This window comes from Bombina bombina, chromosome 2, assembly GCF_027579735.1.
Source record: "Bombina bombina isolate aBomBom1 chromosome 2, aBomBom1.pri, whole genome shotgun sequence".
NCBI lineage: Eukaryota > Metazoa > Chordata > Amphibia > Anura > Bombinatoridae > Bombina > Bombina bombina.
In genome coordinates, this window is record NC_069500.1 from 966050992 (window position 1) to 966074698 (window position 23707).

The 23707-nt window shown below is 40.6% G+C and overlaps 1 protein-coding gene across 1 annotated transcript in view; it reads left to right on the forward strand.

The window, feature by feature from the left end:
- LOC128647389 (complement C3) overlaps positions 1-23707 on the forward strand; it is a 572326-nt gene that overhangs the window by 63992 nt on the left and 484627 nt on the right. Inside the window, exon 4 of the mRNA XM_053700176.1 lies at positions 6833-6921. Coding sequence (XP_053556151.1) covers positions 6833-6921 — 89 coding nt within the window. The remainder of the gene's footprint in view (positions 1-6832; positions 6922-23707) is intronic.

Consider the following 23707-nt stretch of genomic DNA (forward strand, 5'->3'; position numbering starts at 1 on the left):
ATTTCTAAGGAATGGAATAGGCCTGGTACTTCTTTTATTCCTTCTTCAAGGTTTAAACATGTGTATCCTTTGCCAGCAGTTACATTAGAGTTTTGGGAAAAGATCCCCAAAGTTGATGGGGCTATCTCTACTCTTGCTAAACGTACTAGTCCTATAGAAGACAGCACTTCTTTTAAAGATCTTTTTAGATAGGAAACTTGAATCTTATCTAAGGAAAGCCTATTTATATTCTGGTCATCTTCTCAGGCCTGCAATTTCTTTGGCTGATGTTGCAGCTGCATCAACTTTTTGGTTGGAAAATTTGGCGTAACATGAAATGGATACTGATTTGTCTAGCATTGTTCGCTTGCTTCAACATGCTAATCATTTTATTTGTGATGCCATTTTTGATATCATCAAAATTGATGTTAAATCTATGTCTTTAGCTATTTTAGCTAGAAGAGCTTTGTGGCTTAAATCTTGCAATGCTGACATGACTTCTAAGTCTAGATTGCTATCTCTTTCTTTCCAAGGTAATACGTTATTTGGTTCTCAGTTGGATTCGATTATTTCAACTGTCACTGGGGGGAAGGGAGTTTTTTTGCCTCAGGATAAAAGACCTAAGGGTAAATCTAAAGCTTCTAGCCATTTTCGTTCCTTTCAACAAATTAAGGAACAGAAACCTACTCCTTCCCCCAAGGAATCTGTTTCCAATTGGAAACCTTCTTCAAATTGGAATAAATCCAAGCCGTTTAAGAAACCAAAGCCAGGCCCCAAGTCCGCATGAAGGTGCGGCCCTCATTTCAGCTCAGCTGGTAGGGGGCAGATTAAGATTTTTCAAGGTTATTTGGATGAATTCTGTTCAAAATCAATGGATTCTGAGCAGTGTTCCCTCTAAGGTGAATTTTGTGTGCGCCCCAGTAGTGAAATAGTTCATAAGAGAATCATACCTTGCAGTCTGCATTGTGCAGGGTTTGCTAATTGCAGGGTGCGGTCACCTAATTAACTGTTTCACTGCTGGGCTGCACACAAAACTGGGCTTAGAGGGAACACTGATTCTGAGTATTGTCTCTCAGGACTATCGAATAGGATTCAGAGTAAGACCTCCTGTGAGAAGATATTTTCTCTTACGCATTCCAGCAAATCCTGTAAAGGCTCAGGCTTTCCTCAAGTGTGTTTCAGACCTGGAGCTTTCAGGGGTAATCATAATCAGTTCCGTTTCAGGAACAGGGTCTGGGGTTTTATTCAAATCTATTCATTGTCCAAAAGAAAGAAAATTCATTTAGACCAGTTCTGAATCTGAAAATTTTGAATCATTATGTAAGAGTACCATCTTTCAAAATGGTGACTATAAGGACTATTCTGCCTTTTGTTCAGCAAGGGCATTATATGTCCACAATAGACTTACAGGATGCCAATCTTCATATTCCAATTCATCCAGATCATTATCAGTTTCTTAGATTCTCTTTTCTAGACAAGCATTACCAATTTGTCGCTCTTCCTTTTGGCCTAGCGACAGCTCCAAGAATCTTTTCAAAGGTTCTCGGTGCCCTACTCTCTGTAATCAGAGAATGGGGTATTGCAGTGTTTCCTTATTTGGACGATATCTTGGTACTAGCTCAGTCTTTACATTCTGCAGAATCTCACACAAATCAACTAATGTTGTTTATTCAAAGACATGGTTGGAGGATCAATTTACCAAAAAGTTCCTTCATTCCTCAGACAAGGGTCACCTTTTTAGGTTTCCCGATAGATTCAGTGTCCATGACTCTGTCTCTAATAGACAAGAGACGAATAAAATTGGTTTCAGCTTGTCGGAACCTTCAGTCTCAATCATTCTCTTCTGTAGCTATGTGCATGGTCACATGACTGCAGCATCGGAGGCTATCCCCTTTGCTCATTTTCATGTGAGACCTCTCCAGCTTTATATGCTGAATCAATGGTGCAGGGATTATACAAGGATATCACAATTAATATCCTTAAATTCCAATGTTCGACTATCTCTGACTTGGTGGTTAGATCACTATCGTATAGTTCAAGGGGCCTCTTTGGTTCGTCCAATCTGGACTGTGATCACAACAGATGCAAGTCTTTCAGGTTGGGGAGCTGTTTGGGGATCTCTGACAGTACAGGGGGTTTGGAAATCTCAAGAGGCGAGATTACCAATCAATATTTTGGAACACCATGCAATTTTCAGGGCTCTTCAGATTTGGCCTCTGTTGAAGAGAGAACCGTTCATTTGCTTTCAGACAGACAATATCACAGCTGTGGCATATGTCAATCATCAGGGTGGGACTCACAGTCCACTAGCTATGAAATAAGTATCTTGAATACTTTCTTGGGCAGAATCCAGCTCTTGTCTAATTTCTGCTGTACATATCCCATGTGTAGACAATTGGTAAGCGGATTATCTCAGCCATCAGATTTTACAACCGGGGGGAGTGGTCCCTCCATCCAGATGTGTTTTCTCAGATTGTTCAGATGTGGGGTCTTCCAGAAATAGATCTGATGGCTTCTCATCTAAACAAGAAACTTCCCAGGTACCTGTCCCGGTACAAGGATCTTCAGGCGGAAGCAGTGGATGCGTTGACACTTCCTTGGTGTTACCAACCTGCTTATATTTTCCCGCCTCTAGTTCTTCTTCCAAGAGTGATCTCCAAAATCATCAGGGAACAATCGTTCATGTTGCTGGTAGCTCCAGCATGGCCTCACAGGTTTTGGTATGCGGATCTTGTTTGGATGTCCAGTTGCCAACCATGGCCTCTTCCATTAAGGCCGGACCTTCTGTCTCAAGGTCAGTTTTTCCATCAGGATCTCAAATCAATAAATTTGAAGTTATGGAAATTGAACGCCTAGTGCTTAGTCATAGAGGTTTCTCTGACTCTGTGATTAATACTATATTACAGGCTCATAAATCTGTTTCCAGAAAGATTTATTATCGAGTTTGGAAAACTTATATTTTATGGTGTTCTTCTCATATATTCTCTTGGCATTCTTTCAGTTTCTTCAGGATGGTTTGAATAAGGATTTGTCTGCAAGTTCCTTGAAGGGGCAAATCTCTGCTCTTTCTGTTTTATTTCACAAAAAAAGATTGTTAGTTATTACTTGTGGTGTGGGTTTGATGGCAGAGATAGTTTAATTAGGCTTATTGCGTTGTGGGGGTTGTCGGTCTAGGGGTTAATACATTTATTATTAGTAGTGAGAGGGGGGATTGCGGATATAGGGGTTTTTACGTGTCAGGGCTTATTTTTGGGAGGCGTGTTAGACTTTTATGGGAGATTTGTTATTTTCTTTACTTTTCTTAGGTGCTGGCACTTTCTAAAGTGTCGTAAGTCACTGGCGACTCCAGAAATTTGTATTTACGCTCATTTCTGGACATCGCTAGTTTATCCGATTTACGGCACTTTATGAACTGCTGGCGCCATATATGTAATAGCCCGATGTGTGAGGTACCTGCGCCGTGTATGTAATCGCGCCCCGGATATCCATCCTCATCCAGGCGGCGAGAAGTCTTCATAGAGGTGGCAAGGTCTTCATCCAGGCGGGGTCTTCTATCTTCCTCCCGGGAGCACGGAGCTGATCCTTCCTTGAAGACATCCGGCGCAGAGCATCCTCTTCATATGGTCACTGCCGTACACTGGATCTTCAATGCAAGGGAGCCTATTTCAAAATGGTTTCCCTTGCATTCTTATTGGCTGATTTTATTCTTGAAATTCAAATCAGCCAATAGGATGAGAACTACTAAAATCATATTGGCTGTTCAAATCAGCCAATAGGATGAGAGCTACTGAAATTTTATTGGCTGATTTGAATAGCCAATAGAATTTCATTGGCTCTCATCCTATTGGCTGATTTGAACAGCCAATAGGATTTCAGTAGCTCTCATCCTATTGGCTGATTTGATTTTCAAGAATCAAATCAGCCAATAGGAATGCAAGGGACGCCATTTTGAAAAGGCTCCCTTGCATTGAAGATCCAGTGTACGGCAGTGACCGTATGAAGAGGATGTTTTGCGCCGGATGTCTTCAAGAATGGATCCGCTCTGCGCAGCCGGGATGAAGATAGAAGACGCCATCTGGATGAAGACCTCGCCGCCTGGATGAAGACTTCTCGCCACCTGGATGAGGATGGATGTACGGACTTCAGAAACTGTGAGTGGATATTCGGAGGTTAGTATTAGTTTTTTTTTTAAACCTTTTATTTTTTTATTTTTAGATTAGGGTTTGGGCTTTAGGTAAAAGAGCTAAATGCCCTTTTCAGGGCAATGTAAAAGAGCTGAATGCCCTTTTAAGGGAAATGCCCATACAAATGCCCTTTTCAGGGCAATGGGTAGCTTAGGTTTTTGTTAGAGTTAGTTTTTTTATTTTGGGGGGTTGGTTGGGTGGTGGGTTTTACTGTTTGGGGGGTCTTTGTATTTTGTTTCCTGGTAAAATAGCTGATTTCTTTAGGGCAATGCCCTACATAAAACCCTTTTAAGGGCTATTGGTAGTTTATTGTAGGCTAGGTTTTTTTTTTATTTTGGGTGGGCTTTTTTTATTTTTATAGAGCTATTAGACTAGGTGTAATTGCTTTTATTTTTGATAATTTCGTTATTTTTCGTAATTCAGTATTTTTTATTTTTTTTGTAATTTTAGACTTTTTTTAGTAGTGTTAGGTTTTTTTTAATGTGTAATTTATTTATTTTAATTAGTAGTTATTTTAATTTTAGTATAATAGTTTAGTATAATAGTTAGGCTAGTTTATAGTTTAAACTTATTTTTTTTTAATTTTACAGGTAAGTTTTTATTTATTTTAAGATAGGGATATTGTAATTTTAATTTAAAGTTAGGGGGTGATAGTTTTAGGGGTTAAAAGCTTAATTTATTAGTGACGATGTGGGGGCTGGCGGTTTAGGGGTTAATAGGTTTATATAATAGTGGTGATGTGGGGGGCTGGCGGTTTAGGGGTTTATAGGTTTAGTTAGTGGCTGCGGTGTCAGGGAATGGCGGAATAGGGGTTAATAACTTTATTATAGTGGCGGGGGTGTGGGAGGGTGGCAGATTAGGGGTTAATAGGTTAAATATAGTGTTTGCAATGCAGGAGGGCCTCGGTTTAGGGGTTAATAGGTAGTTTATGGGTGTTAGTGTACTTTGTAACAGTTTAGTTATGAGTTTTGTGAAACGGTATGGCTCGTGTCGGTATAGGCTGTAACGCAAGCATTTTAGCCTCACCGCACAACCTGTAATATCAGCACTATGGAAATCCTACCCAAAAACGTAATTTTTTTGAGCGCAGGATTGACGTTGCGTTACAGGCTAAAATGCTTGCGGCACTCTTTCCTCCGGCAGTGAATCACTGCCTGAGGAAAGAGTGCCATAAGCACTTTGAAACGCGTTGCAGATTTTATTTAAGTTTTAAATATATATTTGTTTTCAATAAATAGTCCTCTATGCATAAAGGTTATTTTGGTTTTTATCTAAAACTGTGAGTGTTTTTTTTTACTTTTATTTTAACTGTGGATCTGGTACCTGTTTGCCTGAGTGAGCTAGCTGGTGGGCTCATATTAACCCAGTTTGTTTGACTTGCACTGCAATATAGTGCGCCACTTTTGCGAGTATATTCTTTGGAGGGTCTTTGGGATTTTTCTCTATTTTGCAGTGATTCCATGCACTATTGGAGCACCCTTCCCCCTCCCTCCTTGCATTTTATTTTGCAGCGACCATTGGTAGATCCATGATTTAAAGTGAGCCAGCTGATGGGCTCTGATGTATCCAGCCTGTCTGACTTGCACTGCCACATAGTGTGCCGCTTTTGTATCATTCTGTAGAATGATGCATTGATACAATTTGCAACAATTGTTGTGATTTTCTGCACCATTGGAGCTCCTTTTTCTGTTTTTTCATATTTGCAGTTTCTCCACTTCGTTCCAAGACGAGCTGATCCTGGTGTATCACTCCTTAACCATCGACGGAAGCCTCTAAAGGGCGCCTTTGTCCTGAGGGACCATCTTTGATAGACTTTATTTGGTGATAAAATGCTTGCGGTATAGCTATACCGACACGACTCATAATGGCTGAGTTACTGTTTTTAAGCCGAAATGGTCGTAATCTAGCCATTTGTGTTTTACATTCAGAAACATTTTGGTGTACTTGGTAATAATATGCAAAGCATTGTCTGGAGGTTTATCAAGTCATTTTACAAGTGGAATTTGATCATTGAATATTGGCCTTATTAATGTGTTGAGTAAAGAGAATTTGGATACGGATCTGCCAAGCAGTACAGGCATGTTAAATATAGGGATGATTTTAAACAATAATGATAAACAATAAAAATGGCTGACTATGGAAAAGAGCTCCTCTGCAGCTGTTAAGATGCTGATAATTATCACACAATATTGTATTTGGATCAGTCCTGCAAAGTGGTTAAACACATAGCTAAAATCTCACTCCAATCAGCAACCCAATACAGTATATAAGCAGGGCACCACTGGGGACTTATTGGAGTTCTGCTTAGGAAATGCAATGTGCAGAAACTTCACAGCAGGGCTTTAGCTATGAGTTTAAACCTTTTTTGCATTGGTTAAACAAGTAACTTGCCAGAGACATTAGCATAAAAATAAAATATCCTAATGAATTAGAATATTTTATTTTTCCATTACAATTATCCTTTAGGAATTCAGGAACATCCAAAATAGGCAGAAATCATTTGACTCATTCAAATACGATTTTTTTTCTGTTGGATAAAAACAAAATCAAAAGTTAAACAAGCAGGAAAAAGGATCAGTACAATGAACTCTCCTAAAACAAAAATGCCATGTTTTTTTTATTAGTGTTCTACATAATAAAGTACTTTTTCTTGTTTTTTATTTTTTTAGAATCCTGATGGCATTATTATAAATCAGAATACAGTAATGCCCAGCAATGGTGTTATCTCAAATAACTATCTAATTCCTGAATTGGTAATGTAAGTATATTATTTGTATCTTCTTTCAACTTTATTCTTAAATATTTGTTTGTCACTAAATCCTCACCATCACTGTGATATCATAGACATAATAATATTTCTTTCATACAGGTGGTGAGAGTCCATGATCCATTACTTATGGGAATTACTCTTCTCTACCACTAGGAAGAGGCAAAGATTCCCAAACCTCAAGAGCTCTATAAAACCCCTCCCACCTCACACATACCTCAGTCTTTCCTTTTCCTCTGCTGGAGGTGGTTGAAGAATGAAGATGTGCATGTGATTCTTCAGAGAAAGGGGTTTTCAGTCTATGTTGAGGCCTGGTTCTCCTCAGAGTACAGTGCTTGTTAGATTAATTCCAATCGGAATTAAGGTAGGAAAAATCCTATTGGCTGATGCAATCAGTCAATAGGATTGAAGTTCAATCCTTTTGGCTGATCCAATCAGCCAATAGGATTGAGCTCGCATTCTATTGGCTGATTGGAACAGCCAATAGAATGCAAGCTCAATCCTATTGGCTGATTGGATTTTTCCTACCTTAATTCCTATTGGCTAAATCTAGATTATTGACTCTTTCCTTTCAGGATTATTTCTGCTATTACTGGAGGTAAAGGAGCTTTTCTTCCTCAAGACAGAAAGTCTAAAGGAAAATCCAAGGTTTCTAATATTTTTCTTTGCTTTCGTCAGAATAAGGAACAGAAAACCGACTACTCTGTTTAAAAGCCAGGTTCCTCTTTATCAGTCTGGAGACCTAATGCGAACTGGAACTAAGCAGGGTAAGAAATCCTCCTGTTCTTCTAAAACTCCATGAAGGTTCGGCCCCCAACCCAGAAGTTCTGGTAGGGGGCAGATTAAGCCTCTTTCAGGAAGCTTGGATTTAGTCTGTCCCAAATCCCTGGGCTCTGAATGTGGTTTCTCAGGGATATCGAATTGGATTCAGAATAAGGCCTCCCAGGGGAATTTTTTTTTACCTCTTGATGGCTGAATCATCAGTTTATTATTGAGGGAGCTTCTTTTGCTCATCCTTCCTGTACTGTGATTGCTACAGATGCAAGTCTTTCAGGTTAGGGAGCTGTTTGGGGGTCTATGACAGCACAGGGGAATTGGGATCCTCAGGGGGAGAAGTTGCCAATCAATATGCTGGAACTCCATTCAATTTTCAGGGCCCATCAAGCTTGTCTCCACTTCCAGACAGACAATGTCACAGCAGTAGCATATGTCACCCATCAGGTGGGAACTCACAGTTCCCTTCCTATTATGGAGGTGTCTCAGATTCTCTCTTCGGCAAAAAACAATTGTTGTCTAGACTCTGCAGTTTACATCCCAGGAGTGAAACATTGGGAGGGAGAATTTCTCAATCATCAGTCTCTAAATCCAGGGTAGTGGTCTCTTCACCAGAATGTGTTCATTCAGATTGTGGATATTTGGGGGTCTCCCAGAAATAGACCTGATGGCCTCTCATTTGAACAACAAATTACCAAAGTACTTTGTTAAGGTCCAGGGATCGTCAGGCAGAGGCAGTGGCTGCTCTTTTAGTTCCTTGTCATTTCAACCTGCTTATCTGTTGCCTCCTCTGGTACTTCTTCTCAGAGTTATTTCCAAGATAAGGCTAGAGAAGTCGTTTGTAATCCTGATTGCCCCAGTGTTGCCTTACAGGATTTGGTATGCATATCTGGTTCAAATCTCCAGTTGCCCTCCTTGGCCTCTTCCTCTGTTGTCAGACCTTCTGTCCCAAGGTCCTTTTCTTTTACAAAGATATGACGAGTCCACAGATTTCATCCTTACTTGTGGGATTTATCCTCCTGTTGACAGGAAGTGGCAAAGAGCACCACAGCAGAGTTGTATATATAGCTCCTCCCTTCCCTCCACCTCCACTCATTCTCTTTGCCTATGTTAGTACTAGGAAGAGGTAAAGGGAGGTGTTAGTTTTATTTTCTTCAATCAAGAATTTTTTATTTTAAAATGGTGCCAGTGAGTACTATTTTTCTCAGGGGGAATTCGTCAAGTGGGAACAGCTTAATTCCTACCCTGATGTCGATGATCTTAGCTGATATTCCTAAGATCCATGTTGGTTCCCACAACTGGAGGTAGTGTAAGAAAATATTCAGTGTGGAGACCGATGCTTTGCTACAAGCAACATTAAGGTATGTCTTTTGTTTTCTGGAGAGACTTGATGTAACAGAACAGACTGACATTTCCCCTATATGGGGAAGGGTAAGCAGTATACACTAATAGAATAGAGATGGTGTACCTGAAATCCCTTGGTATTATTTGTATTTTTTGTTAAGCATGCAAATGCCTATTGGGCTTGTTTAGGGCTGGACGCTGGGAGTTGCGGTTGGCTTTTTATTTATAATAGCTGGTTTGAGGAGGCAGTGTTTTAGAGATTGTTTATGCAAGTGGGTGCAATACTTATAAGATAGTTTGGGCACGTTAAAATAATATTATCTGTCCCTAACAACTTATTGCAGATATCAGAAAAATAGTTACGCTTTAAAATTTAAAGGTGCAGTACGTTTTTTCTTCTGATTTATTTTTCCTATTTGCATTAGTGCTCAATATTATTAGCAGAATACGACTATTGTTAATATTGCTAGTCTGTTTAACATGTCTGACTCAGAGGATGAAACTCCTTGCTCTATGTGTTTAAATGCCACTGTTGAACCCCCTCTAGTTTTGTGTTCCTTGTGCACTGAGAGGGCTGTACAATGCAAAGCACAAATCTTATGCAAAGAAGATGGGGCCTATCTAACAAGCTCCGAAAGGAGCTTGATGGCCCGTGTTTCTGGCGAGTCTTCAGACTAGCCAGAAACACCAGTTATGAAGCAGCGGTCACAAAGACCGCTGCTCCATAACCTGTCCACCTGCTCTGAGCAGACGGACAGACATCACCGGAAATCAACCCAATCGAGTACGATCGGGTTGATTGACACCCCCCTGCTGTCGGCCGATTGGCCGCGAGTCTTCAGGGGGCGGCGTTGCACCAGCAGCTCTTGTGAGCTGCTGGTGCAATGCTGAATACGGAGAGCGTATTGCTCTCCGCATTCAGCGAGGTCTGGCGGACCTGATCCGCACTGTTGGATCAGGTCCGCCAGACCTTGTTAAATAGAGGCCGATGTGTCTAAGGATGATTCTCAGTCTGAAGAGAATCAGGGTATGTCGCCAAATTCTTCCCAAGCATCACAGCCTTTAAGGCCCACCCAAGTGACGCCGGGTTCCTCAACCGCGTCTAATGCATTTACTCTGCAGGATATGGCTGCAGTTATGTCAAATACCCTTACAGAGGTTTTATCTAAACTGCCTGTGTTACAGGGCAAACGTAGAAGGTCAGAGGGCCATGAAAATGCTACGACCTCTGATGCTTTAGTAGCTATTTCTGAAGTACCCTCTCAGGGATCTGAATTGGGGGTCAGGCATTTTTTGTCTGAGGGGGAACTTTCCGATTCTGGAAGTGTGTTACCTCAGAAGGATACAGACACAATATCCTTTAGATTTAAGCTTGAACACCTCCGCCTATTGCTTCGGGAGGTTCTAGCGACTCTAGATGACTGTGACTCTATTGTGATTCTGCCAGAGAAATTGTGTAAGATGGACAAATACTTAGAGGTTCCTACTTACTCTGATGTTTTTCCGGTTCCTAAGAGAATCTCGGAAATTATTACATGGGAGTGGGAAAGACCGGGTATCCCATTCTCACCTTCTCCTAATTTTAAGAAAATGTATCCCATTCTTGATACCGTTTAGGACTCTTGGCAGACAGTCCCTAAGGTAGAGGGAGCTATATCTACCCTGGCTAAGCGTACAACTATTCCAATCAAAGACAGTTGTGCTTTTAAGGACCTTATGGATAAGAAATTGGAGGGTCTGTTAAAGAAAATGTTTATTCAACAGGGTTTCCTCTTACAACCTATGGCCTGCATTGTATCAGCTACTACTGCGGTGGCTTTTTGGTTTGATGCATTAGAGGAGTCTCTAAAGACGGAGACTCCCTTAGAGGATATCGTAGATAGAATTAAAGCTCTTAGGCTAGCTAATTCCTTTATTACAGATACCGCATTTCAGATTGCAAAATTGGAGGCTAAAAATGCTGGATTTGCCATTTTAGCGCATAGAGTGTTATGGTTAAAATATTGGTCTGCTGATGTGTCATCTAAGTCAAATCTTTTGGCTATTCCTTTCAATGGCAAGACCCTATTCGGGCCTGAACTGAAATAAATCATTTCTGACATTACGGGAGGTAAGTGTCATCTCCTACCTCAAGATAGAACTTCTAAACTGAGGGGCAAACAAAATAATTTTCGTTCCGTCTGGAGACCCAACCAGGCTTGGAATAAGGGTAAACAACCCAAGAAGCCCGCTGCTGCGACCAAGACAGCATGAAGGGACGGCCCCCGATCCAGGACCGGATTTAGTAGGGGGCAGACTTTCTCTCTTTGCCCAGGCTTGGGTAAGAGATGTGCAGGATCCTTGGACACTGGAAATTGTGTCCCAAGGGTATCAGCTGGAATTAAAAAATTCTCTCCCAAGGGGGAGGTTTCTTCTTTCACGATTGTCTGTTGACCAGATGAAAAGAGAGGCGTTCTTACGTTGTGTAAAATACCTCTCTACTATGGGAGTAATTCGTCCCATTCCAAGACTGGAACAGGGACAGGGGTTTTATTCAAACCTTTTCGTGGTCCCCAAAAAAGACGGCACGTTTCGACCCATTTTAGATCCAAAAAGTCTATACAAGTTTCTCAGATTTTTTAAGCAGACGTTTCATCCAGGGGAGTGGGAACTCCATCTGGAAATCTTTGCCTCTCTGATTCTCAGATGGGGCACACCAGAATTGGATCTGATGGCGTCTCATCAGAATGCCAAGCTCCAGAGATACGGATCCAGGTCGAGGGATCCTCAGGCCGAACTGATAGATGCCTTGGCAGTGCCTTGGACGTTCAACCTAGCATTTGTGTTTCCACCGTTTGCTCTCCTTCCCCGGGTGATTGCTCGGATCAAACAGGAGAAGGCTTTAGTAATTCTAATTGCGCCTGCGTGGCCTCGCAGGACTTGGTATGCCGATCTAGTGGACATGTCCTCTCTGCCACCATGGAGGCTTCCATTGAGGCAGGATCTGCTCATTCAGGGACCTTTTCAACATCCAAATCTAGTTTCTCTGCAACTGACTGCGTGGAGATTGAACGCTTGATTTCATCTAAGCGTGGGTTCTCTGATTCGGTCATTGATACTTTGATTCAGGCACGTAAGCCTGTTACTAGAAAGATCTATCATAAGATATGGCGTAAAAATCTTTATTGGTGTGAATTCAATGGCTACTCATGGAGTAGAATTAGGATTCCCAGAATTCTGTCTTTTCTCCAAGAGGGTTATCAGCAAGTTCCTTAAAGGGACAAATTTCTGCTTTGTCAATTTTACTACACAAACGTTTGGCAGATGTTCCAGACGTTCAATCTTTTTGTCAGGCTCTGACCAGAGTCAAGCCTGTGTTTAGACCAATTGCTCCACCCTAGAGTTTGAATTTAGTTCTTAATGTTCTTCAAGGGGTTCCGTTTGAGCCCATGCATTCCATAGATATTAAGTTGTTATCTTGGAAATTTTGTTTTTGGTTCCTATTTCTTCTGCTTGTAGAGTTTCTGAGCTTTTAGCGTTACACTGTGACTCGCCTTATCTTATCTTTCATTCTGATAAGGTGGTTTTACGTTCCAAACCTGGATTCCTTCCTAAGGTTGTTTCAAATAAGAATATTAATCAGGAAATTGTGGTTCCTTCATTATGTCCTAATCCTTCTTCTAAGAAGGAGCGTTTCTTGCATAACTTGGATGTAGTCCATGCCCTGACGTTTTACTTACAGGCGACTAAGGACTTTCGTCAATCTTCTTCTTTATTTGTTGTTTTTTCTGGAAAACATAGGGGCCAGAAAGCTACTGCTACCTCTCTTTCTTTTTGGCTGAAGAGTATCATCCGTCTGGCATATGAGACTGCTGGACAGCAGCCTCTTGAAAGAATTACGGCTAGGGCTGTGGCTTCCTCATGAGCATTTAAAAATGATGCTTCTGTTGAACAGATTTGCAAGGCTGCAACTTGGTCGTCTCTTCATACTTTTTCCAAATTTTACAAATTTGATACTTTTGCTTCTTCTGAGGCTGTTTTTGGGAGAAAGGTTCTTCAAGCAGTGGTGCCTTCCATTTAGGTTCCTGTCTTGTCCCTCCCTTTCATCCATGTCCTATAGCTTTGGTATTGGTATCCCACAAGTAAGGATGAAATCCGTGGACTCGTCATATTTTTGTAAAAGAAAAGGAAATTTATGGTGTAAAAATTATGGTTTTTCTTGGCATTCTTTAAGAATTCCTAGGATTCTTCAGTTTTTGGAGGATGGCCTAGATAAGTGTCAATCTGCCAGTTTTCTGAAAGGGCAGATTTCAGCCCTTTCAGTTTTGTTCCACAGAAAGATTACTAATCTTCCTGATGTTCATTGTTCTGTTCAGGCTTTAGTCTGTATTAAACCTGTTATCAAGCCTATTTCTCCTCCATGAAATATTAACCTTGTGTTAAGGGTTTTGCAGGCTCCTTCTTTTGAACCTATGTAAAAATTGGACATTAAACTACTTTCTTGGAAAGTGTTATTTATTTTGGCTATATCGTCTGCTGGAAGACTTTTTGAATTGGCTGCTCTTTCTTGCGAGCCTCCTTATTTGATTTTTCATTTTTTGCCTAAGGTTGTTTCTTCAGATAACATTAGTAGAGAGATTTATGTTCCTTCTTTTTGTCCTAATCCTAACAATGCTTCTGAAAGATCTTGGCATTATCTGGATGTTAGGGCATTGAAATATTATGTTGATGCTACTAAGGATTTTAGACACACTTCTAGTTGTTTTCTCTTTTTTCTGGGCCTAGGAAAGGTCAGAAGGCCTTTATTTCTTTAGCCTCTTGGTTAAAACGTTTGATTCACAGAGCTTATTTGGTGGCAGGTCAGCCTCAACCACAGCAGATTACTGCTCATTCTACTATGTCAGTTGACACTTCTTGGGCTTTTAAGAATGAGGCTTCAGTTGATCAAATTTGCAAGGCAACTACTTGGTCTTCTTTGCATACTATTACAAAATGTTACCATTTTGATGTTTTCACTTCCTCTGAAGCAGTTTTTGGTATGAAGGTTCTTCAGACGGTTGTCTCAGTTTGATGGTTATGCATGATTTTTAGTGCAACAAAAAAAGATTTTTTTTTCAGGTTGTTCATTTATTTCCTCAGTGAAAAAGATGTTTTTAAATGTATGTTATTACCTGTGGACTCCACAGCTTGGGTATTAGTTCCTATGAGTAATGGATTGTGGATTCTCACCCCCCTGTATGAAAGAAAACACAATTTATGCTTACCTAATAAATTAATTTCTTTCATGGTGGTGAGAGTCCATGAAACCCCACCCTTTGCTTTATTGGGGGTTAGATTTTTTCAGCATATCTTTTTTCCCTGCTCCCTTTTTAGCTCTTATTCCTTCTTCTTACCTAACTTGCTGGGATATATGTTAGAGTAATTCCCCATGAGTAATGAATCGTGGATTCTCAACACTATGGAAGAAATTAATTTATCAGGTAAGTATATATATATATATATATATATATATATATATATATATATATATATATATATATATACACACACACATACACAGTATCCCACAAAGTGAGTACACCCCTCACATTTTTGTAAATATTTTATTAAATCTTTTCATGTGACAACACTGAAGAAATAACACTGTGCTACAATGTAAAGTAGTGAGTGTACAGCCTGTATAACTGTAAATTTGCTTTACCCTCAAAATAACTCAACACACAGCCATTAATGTATAAACCGTTGGCAACAAAGTGAGTACTCCCCTAAGTGGAAATGTCCAAATTGGGCCCAAAGTGTCAATATTTTGAGTGGCCACCATTATTTTCCAGCACTGCCTTAACTCTTTTGGACATAGAGTTCACCAGAGCTTTACAGGTTACCACTGGAGTCCTCTTCCACTCCTCCATGACAACATCACGGAGCTTGTGGATGTTAGAGACCTTACACTCCCCTGCATTCCATTAGGGGGATGCCTCACAGATACTCAATAGGTTTTAGGTCTGGAGACATGTTTGGCCAGTCCATCACCTTTACCCTCAGCTTCTTTAGCAAGGCAGTGGTCATCTTGGAGGTGTGTTTGCGTTCATTATCATGTTGGAATACTGCCCTGTGGCCAAGTCTCCAAAGGGAGGGGATCATGCTCTGCTTCAGTATGTCACAGTACATGTTGGCATTCATGGTTCCCTCAATGAACTGTAGCTCCCCAGTGCCAGCAGCACTCAATCAGGCCCAGACCATGACACCCCCACCACCATGCTTGACTGTAGGCATGACACACTTGTCTTTGTACTTCTCACCTGGTTGCTGCCACACATGCTTGACACCATCTGAACCAAATAAGTTTACCTTGGTCTCATTGGACCACAGGACATGGTTCCAGTAATCCATGTCTGCTTGTCTTCAGCAAACTGTTTGCAGGCTTTCTTGTGCATCATCTTTAGAAGAGGCTTCCTTCTGGGATGACAGCCATGCAGACCAATATTATGCAGTGTGCATCGTATGGTCTGAGCACTGACAGGCTGACCCCCCCACATCCCTTCAACCACTGCAGCAATGCTGGCAGCACTCATACATATATTTGCCAAAGACAACCTCTGGATATGAGGCTGAGCATGTGCACTCAACTTCTTTGGTCGACCATTGAACCTATCCTGTGAAACTGATGTTTGGTCTTGCCCACCGTACTGCAGCTCAGTTTCAGGGTCTTTGCAATCTTTTTATAGCCTAGGCCATCTTTATGTAGAGCATCAATTCATTTTTTCAGATTCTCAGAGAGTTCTTTGCCATGAGGTGCCATGTTGAACTTCCAGTGACCAGTATGAGAGAGTGTGAGAGCTATAACACCAAATTTTACCCACCTGCTCCCCATTCACACCTGAGACCTTGTAACACTAGCGAGTCACATGACACCGGGGAGGGAAAATGGCTAATTGGGCCCAATTTGGACATTTCCACTAAGGGGTGTACTCACTTTTATTGCCAATGGTTTAGACATTAATGGCTGTGTGTTGAGTTATTTTGAGGGGACAGCCAATGTACACTGTTATACAGGCTGTACACTCACTACTTTACATTGTAGCAAAGTGTCATTTCTTCAGTGTTGTCACATGAAAAGATATAATAAAATATTTACAAAAATGTGAGGGGTGTACTCATTTTTGTGGGATACTGTATACACATATGTATACATATATACATCCTCTGTCCGCATCTCTTCTCAATCTACACGTCATCCTTAGGTTCTTTAATAACCACAGGTTTCAATTCCATTTGTATGCCAAGAAGAGAGGAAGTGCAAAGGAACCACATCCGGGTGTGCAAACTATCTTGTAACTGATACACGCCAATAACAGGGGCAGAGTGGAGCCAACAAAAAGGTAGCGGTGGACATCCGCAAAGTCACAGACAGAAAAAATATTGTCGGCTGCAAGTAACAGTGAAAAAAATCTTTAATCCATTAAAAAATGAAACGGTACAATACACAGGTAAAAAGGCTCAGCTGATCTTACGCGTTTCATGCCCGTAGGTGCTTACTCATAGATACTGAGCACAGGTAAAAACGTTCCTATATTTAAAGGGCAAAACACCAATCAAAAACCTTGCTTAAATGACGTATGTAATGCAAAAAGGTATGTACATTATTAAGTGTGTGTCCTTAAAGCTATAGGAACTTCTAAAATCAAAATGACAATTATTTGTTTAGATAGCAAATATGGCTCTAAATTCATATATAATTCATGGAAAAGAACACTAATATTGAAAACCTGTCAACAGTAAATATATAAAAATATAAACATCAGGCTGCATCACACCAAAACTTTTATAGATTTCCAAAAATTCCAAATTCCATTTTCCAAAAATTAAGAAAGCAGATGGAGAAACAGCTGAAAGGAAGAGGAAAAAATTCTCACGGGACCGTGAGGATTATGAAAACAATAGGGTATATGAATGGTCCAGATTTCATAGACGACAAAGAAAACCGCAGAAAACCAGAAGTGCTGAAAGAGAGGAGAATGTCCTCCCAAAACCTATCCTGAAAAAGTCAACAACTAACAAAGACAAAGATCGCAAGGTGGTTTTCTCGTCCACAGAGCCGGAATCAACAGACCATGACTCTGATTCCATGGGATCGAGTGATGACCCATCAGCTCCAGTGTCTCCCCCTACCCCTTCTGTCTCCCCTCTACAGGTACCTTCCAATAGGAATAAAGGAGAAGAACAGAGGTCAGTGCGACCAAAAACACGCAATCAACCAGGTGTCCCTTTAGACAACGGACCAGGAGATCAAGAAGGAAGAAAAGAAGGGGGTTCGGTGAAGCAGCAGAAACAGCACAAAAAGAAGGGACACTAAACATTATTAATTTATCAGATATGGTATTAACACCTACCTATGAAAAAGTCCTCAGAAAGGGTTTGGGTTTTGCACCTACACATAAATTCTCTGCTTTCAGGACATTAATTGACATCAATAAGTTTGTTAGAAAATTAACTTTAAAAAGATTTTTCCATACTACAGAAGATTTTGGAAATCTATAAAAGTTTTGGTGTGCTGCAGCCTGATGTTTATATTTTTATATATTTACTGTTCACAGGTTTTCAATGTTAGTGTTCTTTTCCATGAATTATATATGAATTTAGAGCCATATTTGCTATCTAAACAAGTAATTGTCATTTTGATTTTAGAAGTTCCTATAGCTTTCTATAGCTTTAAGGACACACACTTAATAATGTACATACCTTTTTGCATTACATACATCATTTAGGCAAGGTATTTGATTGGTGTTTTGCCCTTTAAATATAGGAAAGTTTTTACCTGTGCTCAGTATCTATGAGTAAGCGCCTACGGGCGTGAAACGCGTAAGATCAGCTGAGCCTCTCCACCTGTGTATTGTACCATTTCATTTTTTAATGGATTAAAGATTTTTTTCACTGTTACTTGCAGCCGACAATATTTTTTCTGTCTATCATTTGTATGCCGATGACACCCAAACCTATCTCTCTTTACCAGACATATCTCCTTCTTTGCTAATCCGTGTGTAAGATGTTGTTTTCAGAGGGGGGCCGTGTCAGTCAGGGCTTCGCCGGAAATACACCATATCAGCTGGAAATGACTGTATTTGATGAGGATTTCCACGAGAATAGATTCAGACCAAGTAGTTATGATTCCAAAAACTATTCTGTTTATTGCAAGTTGTAAGGCACTTTTATTGCCAAGAGTTACAGCATATAGGTTTAACAAGTAACGTATTCATAATTACATCATTTCACATAGTATTTCTATAAGAACAAAGAAACTCATTTAAAATATAATTGGAAGAAAAGCAGTGTTAGGGAGTCATTTCTACAGAAATACCTAACTTCAGATAAATAGTAACTGGGCCTCCTAGCCCAGCACAAATCACAGTCGTTTGACATCTTGTAGAGATAACGATGCATCCAAGAACATCGTCAGGGTCATTCTCAGGGCTATTCTATCTATGCAAGTCTCCCTAACATCAGCATATTTCTCACTACATAATAAACCACTATAATAAAAGATTCATTAGACAAGATGGATGCCTAAGACAAAATGGCAGCGAAGAACAAGATGGCGCTAGTCACGCTAACGATAATTCCTAACACTGTGTCACTAACTGTCTTTCTTACATCTCATTCTGGATATCCTCTCACTACTTTTAGCTAAATCTCTCCAAAACTTATTTCCTTATTTCCCCCCTTCTTCCAATTTCTCCATCTTGCATCTCTCTATATCTGTCGACAACGCCATCATTACCCCTACCCCAAATTCCCGATGTCTTGGGGTCACATTTGACTCAGATATTTCTTTCATTCCTCACATTCAGTCCTTGGCTAAAATCCTGCCACTTCCACCTTATAATTAAATGTAAAATTAGAGATTTCCTTACACAAGACACAACTAAGATTTTAATCCACTCTCTCATCCTTTCCCGCCTCAACTACTGTAACCCCATCCTCTCTGGTCTCCCTAGCTGCTGCCTAGCTCCTTTATAATCCATAATGAATGCCTCTGTCAGGCTCATCTTCCTTACTTGCCGATCTTCATCTGTTGCACCTTTCCGCCAATCCCTTCACTGGCTTCCTCTTGCCTCCAGAATAAAACACAAAATTATCACTCTGGCACACAAAAGCCCTCAACTGCATTGCTCCCCCTTACATCTCAGACCTTGTCTCCAAATACTCTCCCACCCTTCCCCTTTGTTCTGCGCATGACCTCCTCCTCCTCTCTTGTTACCCCCTCACATTCCTTTTTACAGGACTTCTCCAGACTTTCTCCCATATTGTGGAACTCTCTGCCTCGCTCCACAAGACTCTCCCCTAGTTTTGAAAGCTTCAAGTGGTCCCTAAAGACTCTACTATTCAGGGATGCATACAGCCTACACTAACCTTTCCTAATCTCAGTTCCTCTCCTCCATTGGTATCCCCTTGAACCCCCTTAGCATGTAAGCATAAAAGCCCAACTGTTTGCAGGTCGCCTTCATAAGAGCTGACTACAAAAGTTCAACTCTCGGCAGGGCATTCTACCCATTTGATCCCTATAAATGTTACCTTGTATATCGCCTATGTTTATAGCGCTGCAGAATCTGTTGGCACTCTACAAATAAATTATGATAATAATAATAACAAATATATATATACACACAGAGAGAAGCACACTCACAGGAACGAACAACCTGCTCAATACCATTGTTAGCCTGTTCTATGGCGATTTACCATCTGGGTGCAGCTTTTTTTTGCCCAGTAATGCTTTTCACAGAGAAGAACTTTCCTGTAGTATATCAGCCTGATCCCGCCTATTACGGTCAGTCCAGCGCCAAAATATCAGGCAATTCCTCTCTGAACAAGGAACACAGCAATCCCAGATGATCGTTTTGGCCTTCATTGGGCCTTGTCAGTGAGGTGTAGCCGTATTCCTCTAAGCACACTGAAAAAGGAGTCCACGTCTGGATTCCTTTTTTTCCCATAGGGAGACTAAATACACACAGAGAGAAGCACACTAACAGGAACAAACAACCAGCTCAATAGCATTGTTAGCCTGTTCTATGGCGATTTACCACCTGGGTGCAGTTTCTTTTAGCCCAGTAATGCTTTTCACAGAGAGTAACTTTCCTGTAATATATATATCGCCTATGTTTATAGCGCTGCAGAATCTGTTGGCACTCTACAAATAAATTATGATAATAATAATAAAAAAAAAAATATACACACACAGAGAGAAGCACACTCACAGGAACGAACAACCTGCTCAATACCATTGTTAGCCTGTTCTATGGCGATTTACCATCTGGGTGCAGCTTCTTTTTGCCCAGTAATGCTTTTCACAGAGAAGAACTTTCCTGTAGTATATCAGTCTGATCCCGCCTATTACAGTCAGTCCGGCGCTGAAATACCAGGCAATTCCTCTCTGAACAAGGAACACAGCAACCCCAGATGATCGTTTCGGCCTTCATTGAGCCTCTTCAGTGAGGTGAAGCCATATTCCTCTAAGCACACTGAGCAAGGAGTCCACGTTCTTCTCTGTGAAAAGCATTACTGGGCTAAAAGAAGCTGCACACAGGTGGTAAATCACCATAGAACAGGCTAACAATAGTATTGAGTCAGTTGTTTGTTCTTGTGAGTGTGCTTCTCTCTGTGTGTGTGTGTGTATATATATATATATATATATATATATATATATATATATAAAACACACACTCACAGAGAAAACCCAACACTCACTTACAAGCTCTCAGCTAAGATTTAAAAGCAAAAATGGAAAGGTCAGGTACCACATCAAGGTCCTTTCCAATACCTGAGACCCTAAAACAGCCACACAATGCAAGCTTTCAAATCCAAACAAACTGAAAACAAAAAAAGGGTGCACAGGAATATGTAATCACCCTAGACATATACAAAACACGGAAGGGAACTTCACTCTCATACCGGACTGGGTACACATCCTATGACCCTGCAACATGCTCAGCCCTGGGTGCCACTGGCACTCACAGGAAGCTGTGCTGTCCCCAGAGCCACAAGCAGTTAACCCCAGACAGGTCTGGGTGCAAGAACCATAGGGAAAATTACAAAACAAATTAATACAACACACAGAGAAAACCCAGCACTCACTTACAAGCTCTCAGCTAAGATTTAAAAGCAAAAATGGAAAGGTTAGTCACCGCATCTGGCCAAATGGGACAAGCTCAGGTACCACGTCAAGGTCCTTTCCAATACCTGAGACCCTAAAACAGCCACACAATGCAAGCTTTCAAATCCAAACAAACTGAAAACAAAAAAAGGGTGCACAGGAATATGTAATCACCCTAGACATATACAAAACACGGAAGGGAACTGCACTCTCATACCGGACTGTGTACACATCCTATGACCCTGCAACATCCTCAGCCCTGGGTGCCACTGAGAGCTTGTAAGTGAGTGCTGGGTTTTCTCTGTGTGTTGTATTAATTTGTTTTGTAATTTTCCCTATGGTTCTTGCACCCAGACCTGTCTGGGGTTAACTGCTTGTGGCTCTGGGGACAGCACAGCTTCCTGTGAGTGCCAGTGGCACCCAGGGCTGAGCATGTTGCAGGGTCATAAGATGTGTACCCGGTCCGGTATGAGAGTGCAGTTCCCTTCCGTGTTTTGTATATAAATATATATATATATATATATATATATATATATATATATATACCGTATATATATATATACACAGTATATATATAATTATTTAAAGGCACAAGGAAATTATACATTATATTCACCTTGACTTGACTATGGAATCCTTGCCACTGTTTATTCTTGCTCTTTTCAGTCATTAAACATGTGCAAAGGCACAAATTACCTCACTGATCCTTTGATTTTTCCTTTCTGAAAAAAAAACGAGGAAACACAAACACTTAGATTACGAATTATGTGCTATAGAGGGTGCAAAACGAACGCAACAAAAGTTGCGTTATTTCACCCTCCATAGCGCTGCCATTACAAGTGTAAGAAAAGCCGCCTTGTGCATGCGATATGGTGGCGATAAGCACAAAATCCAAGGGCTGCTTTGAAGTGCTTGTGCACGCTTTCCCCATAGACATCAATAGGGAGAGAGTGTTAGAAAAAAAACTAATACCTGCTATCGCGGACTGAAAAACTCCATAACGCAACCTCATTGATGTCTATGGGGAAAAAAGTTACGTTAAACCCTAATCTGCCGCCCTGACATCGCCGACACTGAAACAAAGTTATTAACCCCTAATCTGCCACTCCCGACATCGCTGGCACTGATAAAAGTTATTAACCCCTAATCTGCCGCTCTCGACATCGCCAGCACTAATAAAAGTTATTAACCCTTAATCTGCCGCTCCCGACATCGCCGACACTAATAAAAGCTATTAACCCATATTCCGCCGCTCCCCGACATCGCCGCCACTATAATAAAGTTATTAACCCCTATTTCCCCTCACCCAACATTGCTGACACTATAATAAAGCTATTAACCCATATTCCGCCGCTCCCCAATATCGCCGCCACTAAATAAAGTTGTTAACCCCTAAACCTCTGGCCTCCTACATCACCGCCACTAAATAACCCTATTAACCCATAAACCGCCAGCCCCCCACATTGCAAAAAACTAAATTAAACTATTAACCCCTAAACCTAACAACCCCTTAACTTTAAATTAAAATTACAATATCCCTCTTAAAATAAATAAAAACCTGTGAAATAAAAAAAAGTTTAAACTAACAATTAATTTAACATAACTATTATACTAAACTATTATACTAAAATTAAAATAACTACCAATTAAAAAAACTAAATTACACATTAAAAAAACTAATACTACTAAAAAAAAATAAAGTCTAAAATTACAAAAAATTTAAAATACTAAAGTGCGAAAAATAACAAACACTAAATTATGAAAAATAACGAAATGATCAAAAATAAAAATAATTACACCTAATCTAATAGCCCTATAAAAATAAAAAGCCCCTAGCCTACATTAAACTACCAATAGCCCTTAAAAGGGCCTTTTGTAGGGCATTGCCCTAAAGAAATCAGCTCTTTTAGCTGAAAAAAATACAAAGACCCCCTCAACAGTAAAGCCCACCACCCAACCAACTCCCCAAAATAAAAAACCTAAATGTAACAAAAATCTAACGGCTAGATTTAGAGTTCTGCGGCCAAAGGGGTGCGTTAGCTACGCATGCTTTTTTCGCCCGCACCTTTTAAATACCGCTGGTATTTAGAGTTCACAGAAGGGCTGCGTTAGGCTCCAAAAAGGGAGCGTATAGCATATTTACCGCCACTGCAACTCTAAATTCCAGCGGTGCTTACGGACGCGGCCAGCTTCAAATACGTGCTCGTGCACGATTCCCCCATAGGAAACAATGGGGCTGTTTGAGCTGAAAAAAAACCTAACACCTGCAAAAAAGCAGCGTTCAGCTCCTAACGCAGCCCCATTGTTTCCTATGGGGAAACACTTCCTAAGTCTGCACCTAACACCCTAACATGTACCCCGAGTCTAAACACCCTTAACCTTACACTTATTAACCCCTAATCTGCCGCCCCCGCTATCGCTGACCCCTGCATATTATTATTAACCCCTAATCTGCCGCTCCGTACACCGCCGCAACCTACGTTATCCCTATGTACCCCTAATCTGCTGCCCTTAACACCGCCGACCCCTATATTA